The sequence below is a fragment of the Centrocercus urophasianus genome, unplaced genomic scaffold (genome assembly GCF_019232065.1).
Source record: "Centrocercus urophasianus isolate 14NV4802_14NV808 unplaced genomic scaffold, USGS_Curo_1.0 seq_10, whole genome shotgun sequence".
Classification (NCBI taxonomy): domain Eukaryota; kingdom Metazoa; phylum Chordata; class Aves; order Galliformes; family Phasianidae; genus Centrocercus; species Centrocercus urophasianus.
The window spans coordinates 16,799,361-16,813,879 of record NW_024884142.1 but is presented as its reverse complement, the minus strand read 5'-3'; the positions used below and the strand labels follow the sequence as shown (position 1 = coordinate 16,813,879).

Below are 14,519 nucleotides of genomic sequence, written 5' to 3'. Positions count from 1 at the left end.
AGCAAATACATGACTTAACTTTGAATTTAGATGTTCAAGTACTAATTAGCTTCAATCTCTCAATTTCCTATAGACAACTTTAAAAAAAAAAAAAAAAGTTGTAGGTTATGCTGAAAGCATCCACTGCGCAAATTCCCTTCCGACTCACAGACTTCTCCCCTTCTGAATAGCTACAGATGATCCGTAATATCCAAATAAACACTTTCTGTTGATTCAGCTTTAGTTTTGATTTTATGTTGCTTGGTGAAGAACGTAATGCCATCAATGAACTGCGCGTGCAAAGAAATTCACTCATGTTTATAACCTTGTAGTGCTTTACTTAATATTCCAGAAATCCAGGACAATCGTATCTGCTATAAGCAATTTCAAAATGATTTAATGCAGGCCATTTATTCTGGGTTTGTCTGGAAAGTTACTGGGAGGGACCAGAGAGAATTAAACTATTTGCATCAGTAGCACAGTCCGGTAATTTGCTCAAGGAGCAAAAGGAGGTAGTTTTAGTCTGACATCAAACTAACTTTTAAGTATTAAGTCCTATCTCTGTGCTATTCTGGGGATGCTCACAAACAGAAATTCAAGCTGCTGATGATTTGGTGGCATTCACAAGCTGTGTGTGCACCCATGGATTCTGAGTAAAGTCACTACAGTCAGTACTTGTCCATGTTCACTGCAGAGGAGATGGACTAGACATCCCTTGAAAGTCTCTTCCAACTCCAATAATTCTATGATTCTACAAACTTACTTATCTAGAGAGTGTTTGTTTTGATTGTGGTTACCATGCCTTCAGCTCATAACCCAGATATTTCAGTCAAAGACACATGTACCCCTATGCATCCTGCTGTTCCAGATTCCAAGGCTGGCCATGCTGTTGACTCTAGTGATAAAATGCATCACGTCTCCAACATCTACCAGAAAAGCAGATAAGACGGCTCCTGCAAAGCAGCCCTCAAAACAAGTGCCTGCATATCCACTCTGGAAACCTCACATTTTTCATTAAACTGGTTGAAATCTGAGTATTCTGCTGAATTCAGAACAAAAGAGGAAGGCAATATCCCTCTGATAAGGTCATAAATGGCTTGGGAGGAAGGGAACACCCAAAACATTTGATAACCAAGGCCAATTCACTTTTCTCATCTTCTCTGACAGTAATCTAAGCACAGAAACAGACTTGTGCAGTTGACAGAAATAGAAGGTGGGAAACATTCTCACCAAGACAACTGAAAATAATCAAAATAATGCTATTTCCCAGATGCAAGGCAAAGAAAGGCAGTGAAATCTCCATTTACAAGAGGTCTACATATTTCTTATAATAGTGCACACCAGTCTCAGTGGGAGGTACACGATTCACAGCTAACCATATATTCAACATTCAGGCTATATCAACTGACATACTAAAGAGTATACTTCACAGAAATTTAGTTCTTGGTATCATTACTTTCAAAAGCTGAATTCATGAGCATCAAGTAGTGAAACATGCTGAATAGCTAAACAGCAAAAAATAGTTCTCTCAGCACAGGTAAAAGCACTCCCCGTTAGACAAGGAGCAGCCTGATCAGCTTGTCCTGAACACAAGCAAGTAATTTCTTGGGGAAAAAAAACATCAACATGCAAGTTTCCAGTACCCACTTCACAACCACACACTGCTTATCAAAAAAATGGAATGCAAGCTAGAAAAATAATCTTGACATATAAATTATATAGTAACTGTGAAAAACACCTGCAGCAAGAAAATGGAAAAAGGGGATGGAAAAATCTTGCTACACCAACTATTGCTTTCGCTTTTCTAAGCTTATGGAATTGTAACTTTCAATAAAAACAGGTTAATATTAAATCCACTCCACCACTATGGTCAATTGGTTTTCCCTCGTTAACCATCTAGCTAATAGCTGCATGCAAATAATGCAGTGTTTCTTTCCTTGCATTAAACCACCTCCCAAAATGGCTTACAAGGCAATTGAAAGAGTAGAGGAAGTTATGAAGAGGGGGGAAAAACAAAAAAAAAAACCAACTTAAAAAATATGTTCACTATTCAGGCTCCCAAAAGCATCAGCAAGACTAAAGAAGGCCAGACAGAGAGCCTAGAAAGGGAAAGCTCCTGTTTTCAAAGACAGATTCTCAAACTCTCTCAGCACCAGGTTTTTATGCCTAAAATAGGGTTAAAATTGCATGGAACTGTATCAGCACTTTGGGAGTACAAGTGTACCTAATACTCTTTATAAAATGTCATGTATGCAGACCATTTGAGAAATCACAGGAATCCACTCATCTGGGCTACCAGCATGTTCAATGGGTAGAATGATATGCAACCCCTCCTTTTATGATGAACCCAGTGAGAACCCAACATTTAGGTTTGGTGCAAAGAGAAGGTAGCCATTTGCCACTGTTTGGACAGGGAATGCATTCTTCCACCTACCAAAAAAAAAAAAAGACACTCCTTTTGGAATAGTAGTAGGGTCGTCTCACAGTAGACATCAGCTCCTATAATCTCTAGATGAATCACATTTTGAGCTAACTTCATGTTCTTTAACGAATCAATGGAAGAAAAGAAACACCTTCGATAAGCAACTCAGATCACCTATCTTCGGCTTGGATGACCACAGGGAGACTAGACTGCTCATCCAGCTTCTAGATGGCTAGGATGAAATTACATGAAACCATTCCAAATGAAAGCAACAGGTCTGGATCCCTCGTTCACTGCTGTCCTTTTACATTTAGCTAACATGGCAGAAAAACTGAAACAAATATTTCTCCCATTACTCAAAAGAAAAGTAAAAAGACTCTAAGACAATTACTTCATATCAGAGTTAAGACAGCAAGTACTGCCTGCTTCCCAACTAGCTTTTGGGTTGCAGAACTGTTTCCACAAGCCTTCCAGAGCATGCAAAAAGCAATTACCTAACAGAATAGAATAGTTCAGTTGGAAGAAACCTTCAAGAGATCATCTAGTACAGCTGCCTGACCACTTGAGGACTGAACAAAAGTTAAGCCTCATTTCTCCGCCTCTTTAGAGGGACTCAAGGCCCATTTTTTAAAATAAAACAATGACAAAGCAACTATCATAAAGCTATTACAAGGTTTATGGATAATTCTCACTTCATCAGGGGGAGTAGGTACATGGTTTAAATGCCGTAAATCATAGAATCTCATAATCACCAAGGTAAGGTTGGAAAAGACCCCCAAGATCATCCAAGTTCAACCATTCATCTAACACCAATACTTCTCCATGTCCCTCAATACAACATCTAAACGTTTCTTGAACACCTCCTGGGATGGTGACTCCATCACCTCCCCAGACAGCCTGTTCCACTGTCTGACCACTCCTTCAGAGACAAAAAAAAAAATAAAAAAATAAAAAAAATAAAAATCCCAATATCTAACCTGAATCTCTCCTGGCACAACTTGAGGCCATTCCCAGTAGTGCTTTTGCTAGTTATGTGGGAGAAGAGGCCAATACCCAGTTTGTTACAAACTCTTTTAAAATAGTTGTAGAGTGCAATGCGGTCTCCCCTGAGCCTCTTCTTCTCCAGACTGAACAATCCCAGCTCCCTCAGCTGCTCCCCATAAGACTTGTGCTCCAGACCCTTCACAGTTTCATTGCCCTTCTCTGGACACACTCCAGAGCCTCTATGTCCTTCTTGGGGTGAGGGGCCTACAAGTGAACACAGTACTCAAGGTACAGCCTCACCAGAGCTGAGTACAGAGGGATGACCACTTCCCTGCCTCTGCTGGCAAAACTATTTCTGACAAAAGCCAGGATGCCATTGGCCTTCTTGGCCACCTGGGCACCTGCTGGCTCATGTTCAGCTGAGCATCAACCAACACCCCCAGGTCCATTTCTTCCACACAATCTTCCAGGCGCTCTGCCCCAAGCTGTAGCGTTTCCTGTGGTGGTTGAGTCAAAAGTGAGGGACATGGCACATGGTCTTGTTGAATGTCATTCCAGTGGCCTAAGGCCAGTGATCCAGACTGTCCAGATCCCTCTAAAGGGCCTTCCTACACCGAGGATGAAAATGAAAAACGCTATATCTGTCATATAATGCTCTATATCTGTCATCAAAGATAATCTTTCTGCCTTTGTCTTTGGTCTGTCTTTTTTAGGAACTCATTTTTACCTCATTCACAAGGATTTGCTAAGTTTTACTTGGGTTCTAATGGTTAGAGTTTCCAGTATTATTTTTTTTTTTTAAACTTTTGGTTCTGCCAATCCCAGTAAATACTTTAAAAGACAAATTCTACACAAAATTAGTGCCGACTACACCAAAACCTCGTTTTCTTTCTCATGTTATTTTAATAGCAGCTTATCAAGAACAACTGCCAGAACTCTGCCTTGGGAAGAAAGCAGCTCCTCCAAAGAGATTATGCCTTAAAGATTAGAAGGAGTCATTTTGCCAGTTTAGGTTTGAGTATTTGGAGATGGTTTGCAATACTACTTGTTTGATTTAAAAATAGAAAGGAATGCCATCTGTAAAAGCCTCAAGTAGTAATTTAAAAAATTACAAAAACTATCAAATACTGCAGATTGTTATTAATTTTAACACAGAAGCTATCGTGGCTCACTCATTTTCCTCTTTCCCCCAAAATTCTAGTACAACCAATACATACTAGAATATACAGTAGGTGGAAGAATAGATGTGGTTAGCTATATGTGCAGAAGCATCATGTCCTTCATTTTGTTGAAATTTGATTTCATTGCATTAGGTCACACTAAAACTGCAAGATCTCTGCCCAGAACTCAGACTGCTCAAGTCTCTTTGCTGAACAAGTTAGAGACTCTTGTTAGTTCGTGGCACACAGAGAACACATAGACACCAAAAATCAATATTTATCATCCTTTTGCAAAATTGTTACTTACTGAATTCAGCTCAGTTCATACTTACCTTTATAAACAAACCAAACCCACAGATTTAATCAGACCTTGAAATCACCACTGGATCACTGGAAGTGCAACACGGTAACAATGCCAATTTGCAGAGTGCAACATGGTAAATGCCAATATTGATCCATACATACTTTAATTGCTATTTTAATGATACAATAAATCTATTGAAGCTTTTAAAGATTTTTTTATTGTTATTATTATTATGGTTTTATAAACTTGTATAAAACCACCAAAGCACTTAAAAGAATCATGCTTTCTTGTGTAATACATAAAACTAGAATTATACTGTGCTTCTGAAAGTCTATCGTGCTGCTTTTGAAGTTATTTTTACAGATGGCACATTTGGAAAAAAAAAAGCATGAATTTCTAGTGACTGCAATGCAACACTGCATCCAAAACAAATTGTTTCGTTACAACTAAGTTAAAGTGTGAGTGCATAACGTAATAAACAATAGCAGTTGGGTCATTTTAATCTTAATTCCATATATAACAAAACTAACATTTGTGCTTTGTGAACTAAAATCCCATGGTATAAACATAAATTCCATTTTGTAAAAATCTCAACAAATTACTATCTGAAAAGAAACACACAGCTAAAACAGGAGACCAAGTTTAAATGTACTCACTTTCCTCAAGAACTGCTATTTTAAGACTAGAATGACATAGAGACACAATAAGGCACAACGGGTGGTACAGACAAATGAATACAGTTGTCCATGAAACTTGTTCTCTTCCACAAATACTAAAATATGTACCGCTCAAGATAAATTTTCTCTTAAAAATGAAATACATCATTTTGTTATGAAAGTTCTATACAAAATTTTAAAATTTACACCATCTGAGCTGCCAAAAAAAATTTAAAAAAAAAAAAAAAAAAAAAAACAACCAAGAAAGTGTATCAATTTTCCACAAAACTAAATTTCTCACCAGCACGTCCAGCCACTGGGAAGAAGATATCCCAGCACTCTGGAAAAGAAAAGCATTATTTCCCCTGTGTTTATGACAAAAATATTGTGTTCTGCATACAGTAGTGTATTATACTTAAAAAACCATAGTACTATTAAAATTACAATATTGATTTAGAAATGATTGATTCACTGCCTGGATGAAATAAGGCACTTCCTTCCAGTGGGTAGTACTTTTCACATATATGGAGACGATGAATCAGGCTCTGGTTAAAAACAAAAAGGGGGCTCAGTGAGGTCCCAGAAGACGACAGGAACATTTCAACAGCAGGGGAAGACACAGGAGGTAAAACCTGGAGATGAAATTCTACACAGAAGTGGTCACTCTGTCAATGGCATTATTGACCTCGTTTTTGTTTGAATCCAGTCCTTTAGCAGCATTCATATCATTCCGTAAATTCTCCACTGTCTTTTTCATGTTCTTTAATTCTCCAGGGTGTGGAGTGGCTCGCCTTAGAAGTGTTCTCTAAAAATAAACAGTGCAATAAGTGGTTTTGCCTTTGTCTCTGAAAAACAACACACGCTTTCAAGGCTTTAGCATTTACATACAAAATACTACCTATTGATTTTTTTTTCTTCATTTTCCCTCCTTGTCCTTTTCACAATACTATGCTTTTTTTTGAAAGTTATTTTCATAGCTGCTTGTTTGTGAAGACAAATAAAAGAGGTTTTAAGAACTATTTAAGAGCAAAAGTTTTCCCTTCTTGACCTACACATCTGAAAGCCACTCAAATGAAGTGCAATTACAACTTCTGAAGTAATGATTCTATCATAAGTATAGTTGGGATTTTTTTATTTTTTCAGAAATATCCAGGTGATTTAAGATTGTATTTCAAAATAAAACAAAAAATCATGACCCAGCTGGTTTTGAAAAAATCCCACAAGATCATTCATACTAAGTACATGCATGCCACTGACATGTAAACTACAGGGGAACTGATGTCCCAGCTATAAATAAGCAGATTGGTCAAGACTTCTTTAGAAATTACCACTCTCCCCAAAAAGGATCATAAGCCTCTTTTTTCCTTATAAAGGTTCTTGCCTCATGTCAGTCCACAATACCATGAATGAAAACAGTTATCATTAACAACCCAGCCCGGTAGGGGCATTCTTAGGTAACACAGTTGTTAACAAGCATCATTCTGAACTTTCTTATTAGTCAATCTACAAAAAATGCTTGTCAAAGACATTTGGTTTCCAGCTTTGGGCTAAGTAAGCATCTTATTTGGAAACTTAAATGTTCATTTCCCTACCAAGTAAGAATCTTTTGAGCCACTTTCCAAAGAAAGACCATGCTTATAGCGTGCTACAATCCGGACAGCGCTCTGAAGTATGTCAGGCTGAGCTCTAATGAGAACAACTAACAAGTTTTTAGAGCATTAAAGAAGCATGCCAAAACATTTGACTGAAGCATTCTTAATCTTTACAGAGATTTATACTTGTTAATAAAAGTTAGTAAAGTTAAAGATTAAGTTGCACTTTGATCTACAGGACATGCAGCGCCCAACTTAATGGAGAGGTCTTTAAGTACAGTGACAGATGTTCCCACATCCTTGGTTTAAGTGGGAAACTAATGAGCATAAACCTTGCTGTTCATGGACAGTAAGGTTATTTCAATGCAAATGGTGGAAAAGAATAAAAGAAGAAATGCAGAGAGAGACCAGAAATAGAAATTAGAGAGAAACAATGTAGCTGGGTAGCAAACTTAGCGGAGACGCATGCCTGCGTGCTGGAATCCTAAATTAGATTCTATATACTTTCAGGCAGTAAAGCTTCACAGATGCAGAGGAAGATCCTATCTTGTTTCTGGAAAGCTGGAGAGAAAGCATCCTGAGGAAACACAGGAAAAGAAAGCAAAACAAAGACTGCCCTGCATCAGAACTTAAATTTATATTCAAAGCAAAACAAAAAGGAGAAAAAAAAAAGAAGCATTTCATGTCAATATGAAAAGTTTCAGCAGTCAATATGAACAGTTTCTACAATTAGTATGACCAAAATGCATGCAGTCACAGCTGAAACATTTACAGCAAAACAGCTCAGATCCTTTTCACACTTTCGTGTTAAGATGGCAGTGCCTGCAGGTGTCCAAAGCCTTGGAAAACATACCATTTCATTATCCTCTTCATCTTTTTCATCTTCTAAGAAGCGAATTGCACTGACTCTGTTCACTGCCCGTTCGTTCCATGTCTCATCTGACATTTCATTTACCAAACTCTCCAACGCACCACATCGTGGCAGGTTATCTGCTAGAACAGCAACATAACTGAAGATTCACAGAAAGTCTGAAACATCAGCATGCTACAAGCGTCAATAACTGCAATATCCAATCAACTTCCAATCCAGATATGCAACTGTCTGTGTATGTATTTTAGACAAAAAAAAAAAAACAGAACTAGCATCAATTTTCTTTTATCAAGTACACATAATAAGTAGTTTCCATATAAACAAGAAATTTCTGTACTTGGACTGTTTCACATTTGTGATGGTTTTACAATCGGAATACATAACTTAATGTACTTGCCATTATATGTTTGTGTTTCAGATTAGATTTGCTACTTGTTAGCCAGTTACCTAAATGGCCTTCCATATCACAATATCATTACTTTTTACAAGTCGTTCCTTTTACTGTTGCTAGATGCACATGTCCAACAATCTTAATTCCAAGTCTTCTATTCCTGAAGCCATAAGAAGAAATTTTTGGAGAAGGCGAGATTTTCTACTAGTCAAGCCTTTAGAGAGACATTCTGTCTCCATTACTCCTCTAGAGGTAACTAATTTTCTCATAATCTAAAGAGGTTGATTCATTTATTTATTTTAATTCTTAATGTAATTTGTACTACCATAAAACCCTGAAATCCACACACAACAGCCACTTCCACACTTCAACTGTTAAAACAGATCCTATTTGCTCCAGCTTCACAGTACTGAAAGACTGAATTACCATCATCTAAGCACAGTCACCTATAACACAAATATAACACAGCTGAGCTCTTCTCAGGCTCCCTTTGTACCCAGTGGAGAGCAATCCATGTGGTTTATTCTAGAAGTTGATTCTGAGACAGGACACATTACTCTCCAACGATTACAGAAAGAGTTTAAATATTTGGTGCAGGTAAATCCCCTTCAATGTTCACATACCGCTATAAAATTTTGGAAGACAAATAACATCCAGAAGCCACTGGAACAGCAAACAGTGAAGACGAGTTTACAGTTCCACTTGACCAAGAGGCAAGCATAAAGTGTAAATGCAACTTAAAACTATGCTTCATGTTTGTTGAAGAATACAAATTACTGTAAAGTAGATCTGCTTGAAAGAAACTTAGGGCGCTAAGAAGTAAAACATCCACTGCTTATTACTGGCAATTTCAATTATTTTTCTGGCAAAGAGACTGTAGCAGGAAGACCAACTATTTCCACCATGTATATATGTGTAATTTAAAATGCATATACAATGTATGCAAATATGGACTCCATTACTTGGTCACTGGCAAACCTCAGAACTAATTAAGCCATCCTCCTCCAGGTCTGTATTTCATATATTGTAACCGCTGGCATTTTACTGTCATTAACATTCCCAATCAAGTTTGCAAGTCTTCTGAAACCTAGCACGACTACCAAAAAATAATTAAAAGTAAAAACTGAACAGGACTGTGCTCAGTAGAGCTGACGCAGAGATTTCAAAAAGCCTGATTTACAAACCTTTACAGAACAGAAAACAGAGTAAACAAAGAAGTATTTCTATATGTAATCAAAAACTCACTCCAAGCATTTACCTTGGCAACCGGGCTCAGAAGGCATTTGAGGAAGTAATACACATGTTAAAATCTTTTCTCCTGTTTCAGGGTCTGTGTCAGTTTGAAACGTCAGCAAAGGTTGGGACTGGTTATCAGACAACCACAAAGCCTTCAGCTTTAAGGTGGTCAGTGAGAGGGGAAGATACGTCAGCCTAGTTAAAAAAAAAAAAAGGAAAAAGTCAAGGTAACCTCTGGGAGACTTATGAGTCAACTTCATGAGCATCTATTCAGTACACAGCTTGGAGATGGAACAAACTGGAGTGAGGTTCATGCCTCTAATTCAAGGCATTAGAGTATTCATCAACTTGAACTATTCTATTCTTTTAAAAAGAACCCGCAGCTTACTTCCCTGTAGCTATGAATAAGCTAAAATAATGCTGGGCTTTTTTTACTGTAGTAAAATGCCCTGGGATGCAGATTGCTGCTTCTGCTCTGGAACCTCACATACACAACTGCCACAACAGAAGTGCTTATGAAGTAATTACATTGCACAGATGAGGTGCCACTTGTCTTTCATTTATTTTCTTTCACTTAAGTTCTTGCTAAGCAACTGCATTTATTTGCTGGTTTATGCTTCAACCGGATCCCTTTTGCACTTTGATTTCTGAAGCATATCAGCTAAGATTCATGAGAAGCAGCGCAGCAAAAGTTGCATTATTTGCCACTCATGCTAATATCCCTAAATTACTCAGTATTAGTGTTACTTCACGTTAAGGTAGGCAGTTTCTGCTGAAGCTCTATGAAATTGTCTAGGTTATCAGGTTTAATTCACAAATACAGATCCAGAAGGGTTTTTAAATCCTATCCTTTCCTTAAGTGAAAGCAATCCAGAATACCTTTACACTAAAACACACGACTTACGCTCCTTTGTGCCAGATGGGAAGATTACTGGGACATTTTCAACAGTAACGCTAACACTACAGTCATAACTGTCTTTTTGCAACTTCATTATTAGACTGAACGTTGTCTGTCATCAGAAAGAATGATGTAAAACCAGCAAAAGAACATGACACAAAAATCTTACCTGTTTCCAGCAACATCCAGGACATGGAGTTCAGTGGCTTGTGAAATTTCAGAGGGAATTCGAGATAATCTGTTGTCACGTACAGAAAACACATTAAGACTGCAACATCCCCCAATCTATATTAGAAAGGAGAAAAAGAAAGACTTTTTGTTGCAGTAATGTAATATAAACAATGGCATGCAGTACGGGTCACGTAAGATGTCATTGTACATTCAAGTTACAACGCCTGCCAGACACTTCACCCAGAGGAACAGACTGCAAACAAGTGTTAACTTAAAAGAAGCCTGACCTGAGGACAGTATGCTATAGCAGTTTCTTAAACAGCTTTATTTGAGAATAATGTGTACCTTTACAAACAGGTCAGGCTCTACCTACCCTTTTATCACCTTCCAAGCCAGGCAGAAGTCAGTAACCAGCCACTTTGATGACTACCCTCAGAAAAAACACTAGCTTTAACATTCAACATTTTTGAACTCAGTGTTTACATACTAATTCTCTTTCTTTCCTCATGCTAACTTTATATGCAAGCAAGTGCAGTGAGGCTCTAAGCAATACTGAATCAAATAAATAAACCAATCAACTCCTGACATTTATTGAGTCAATAAAGAGTGATGAAAAGTTCACAAAAAGTAGAAAGCTTTATGAGTAACATCTTTGGTGTCCTGTTCTGTTAGAAGCATCTAATTTCAGAATAATTCCCATCTGACCTGGCCAATTCAATCTAATTTCCTATGTCTCTACCAATTTATCCAAACATAGGTATCTTCATTCCCAAGCTAATTTTGGGGCGTAAAGGATGAGAGTTCAGTTTTACCCTTAAAGTATCTGTAATTTGGATCAAAGGTATTTCTCAGAAAAATAAAGCTTTTATATTAAATTAAAAGAAAACATTCCACCTTTTTGTTCCAGATGATTAATGCTACTTCCATAAACATCAAGATAATTCATTTTAGCAGCTTGAAAGCTGTTTTAAGTAACTCTTTGTTTCTAGTCACAAAGAAAAACCTACCTTTATTTGCTTATCTTACATAGCCTCAAAAAGCTCTACAGCTTATTTCTCAGTTACAAAATTCATGAGCAGGAAAAAAGAAAAAACAACAACAACAACAAAAAGCGATTTCTTCCCTTATTCCAAATATCACCATCAAAATATTGAAAGCCGTTTGAAGCTTTCTAGTTAAGCAGACTTAGATCTGAAGTATAGACGCAAACGTACTAGGAAACCTCATTTGAAAAATTAGTGACTTCTACAGTAACATACATGTAAGAAGGTTCTTTTCTTACAGTGCAGGCAACACCTCATTTAACCTTGGTCTCAAGTAACCAATTCTGGGCTAGAATTGTCTATACATTCTTGTTAACTGTCAGTTCTGACTCTGAAAAATCCACAACTCAGTTCCAAAACAAAGTTTTAGATTACAGACATATCACAAAAGCTTTTGCAGTAGACAAAGTAAAAATAATTTCAATTTAACCTGTGTTATTTACCAAGCAAAAAAATGCATTTTAGAAAGGGTGCCACCATGAGTTCGAAGACAAACAAAATGAGCATTCATACCCCACTCAACTTCCTTTATATTTCAAGTACATTTTAATGGAAGAAGGCAGCCATGAGCTGCTCATGGCTTCTGATTCACAAGCTGTTTACTGTGCAAAGTTACAGCACAATATTCTGTTGACAAAACAAAATCTATGTTGGTTTCCCTTAAATCACTGCCACCTATGATGCAGCTATTTCACAAGAGGACCAGCCTTTCAGCGTCCATACGTACATTAGGAGCAGCAATCCTGTTAGCTATTTTAGCTTGTGAATCAAAGCCCTTAGAAACCAATGCTCAAATCACACGCAAACCTTTTGTGTACAAAACTCATGTTTATCAACTATAGATTCTCAAATAATGTGCCTTGATGCATTCACAGAATATGGAGCGCCATACATTAAAAAAAAAAAACAGTATATATGCTGTCTAATTAGTTTATCTCACACAAGGAGCCATGAAAAGCAAGAGATACAATTCAGTGAATGTTGATGAGCTGGCAAGTGATGCCCTAACCGTAGACAGTGTTTGCTTTACTAAGAATGAAGTTTGCATTATTCAGTCTTAGAGCATGAAGATCCATACAGTTTAGGCAAACAAACAAAGGAAGCCATGCAGCCCTGATGAGATTGGCACTTCTCTACTTGTGACAATGGAAAAATGCAGCAGTGGAACCAGCCAGCCCAAGACATCATGCATTTAAAGCAGTTTAATGAAAGGTAACAGTAGAACTGTGGACTGAATAATACTTACAGGGTTACCAATTTACCTGACCCATAATTTTCCAAGCGGCTAACAATTAAGAAAATACAAAAGATGTTCAATTTATTTTTCTTTATCCATACTGGACAAGAGCATGCCAACAAATGGAGACAGAATATACATTCTTCAACTCTAAAAAGGGTTAGAACTTGGAAGCTGCTGCTGTCTTCAGCTACTTTAACTTTGGGCTATCAGTTAACAGATAGTTGTTCAAAGTCTGTTTCACCCAGAGGTAGTGCAGACTTTTTTTGGGGTTTTTTTTTTCCTGAAGAGGGCAGCTGAGGGGAGATAACAGACAGATACAGAAATCTTTTCATGAAACTTTCAAAAACACAGGCAGCACCTAACAAGCAGTTAGCATCAGGTGAGATATCACAGAGAAAAAAGACAAGCCAACAGTTAAATTAAACAATCACCTTCATTTCATAAAGACTGCACTCATCCGGCAGTACAGAAAGACATCAAATCCAACATTTGAAGAAATCTAAACACAAAGTGTGGTCACTGAGGCACAGGGCACACACCAGCATGCTGAAAGGAAAGCATTGCTTTGACCACAATGAAGTAATACAATACAGGGAGCTTTGTTGGTTTGGCCGAAAGTCATTAATGGACAAAGAACCAGGCACGCTCTGCTCATGCTTACCCTGGTTTTCATCACATGCTTACAAAAGACTTTGCCAAACCATGACGGAGGCACCAAGTACACAGTTTGGACCACAAGCCCATTTAACAGTTAAGCACATAGTTCATTTTGAGCGCAAGACTTCACTTAATGGACATAATGTGCTTTATTCTAGGCACACAAATAACTATTCTAAAGTTTGGAGGCTTCACCAAGCCCTCACATTCTTCAGTAGTGAACTAGGTACAAGGAAAACACCTCTACAGAGTTGTGTGTGTTTAAGTCACATACAACTGATCACAGCATTACTTCACTCTAGCCATTTCAGAAAGAGTTATTCACTTCTCCTACCCCACCACCTTCAGACAACAGTCAGCTCAGGCTAAAAACAAAGAACAATGAAAACTTCAGTCAGACTGAATCTAAGATAGAAAATGATTGTTAATACAAAGGGCTAACTCTGAGATAATTGATTTTACAGTACAGCAAAGCCTGAGCAAAACCTATGAGGAGCAACTGAAGGAACTGGGGCTGTTCAGTCTGGAGGAGGCTGAGGGGAGACCTTATTGCTCTCTTCCAATACCTGAAAGGTGCTTACAGTGAGAGTGGGGTTGGTCTCTTCTCACTGGTGACAGATGACAGGGTGAGGGGAAATGGCCTCAAGTTATGCCAGGGTAAGTTAAGGTTGGATATCAGGAAAAACTTCTTTACAGAAAGGGTTGTTAAGCACTGGAATAGGCTCCCCAGGGAGGTGGTTGAGTCACCATTCCTGGATGTGTTTAAAAACCATTTGGATGTGGTGCTCAAGGACACAATTTAGTGGAGGGTTGTTAGAGTTAGGGTAGTACGGTCAGGTTGTGGTTGGACTCGATGATCTTTAAGGTCTTTTCCAAACTGAGCAATTCTAAGATTCTATGATTTTTTTTATGCTT

The 14,519-nt window shown here is 37.8% G+C and overlaps 1 protein-coding gene across 1 annotated transcript in view; it reads right to left on the bottom strand.

Moving 5' to 3' along the window:
• Window positions 1-5,043: 5,043 nt before the first annotated feature.
• The window catches only part of LRRC1 (leucine rich repeat containing 1), a gene marked incomplete at its 5' end in the record, with an annotated part of 63,476 nt that continues 54,000 nt past the window's right edge, over window positions 5,044-14,519 (bottom strand). Inside the window, 4 exons of the mRNA XM_042823745.1 lie at window positions 5,044-6,310; window positions 7,951-8,090; window positions 9,618-9,790; window positions 10,663-10,778. Of these exons, the coding sequence (XP_042679679.1) occupies window positions 6,152-6,310; window positions 7,951-8,090; window positions 9,618-9,790; window positions 10,663-10,778 (588 nt within the window). The remainder of the gene's footprint in view (window positions 6,311-7,950; window positions 8,091-9,617; window positions 9,791-10,662; window positions 10,779-14,519) is intronic.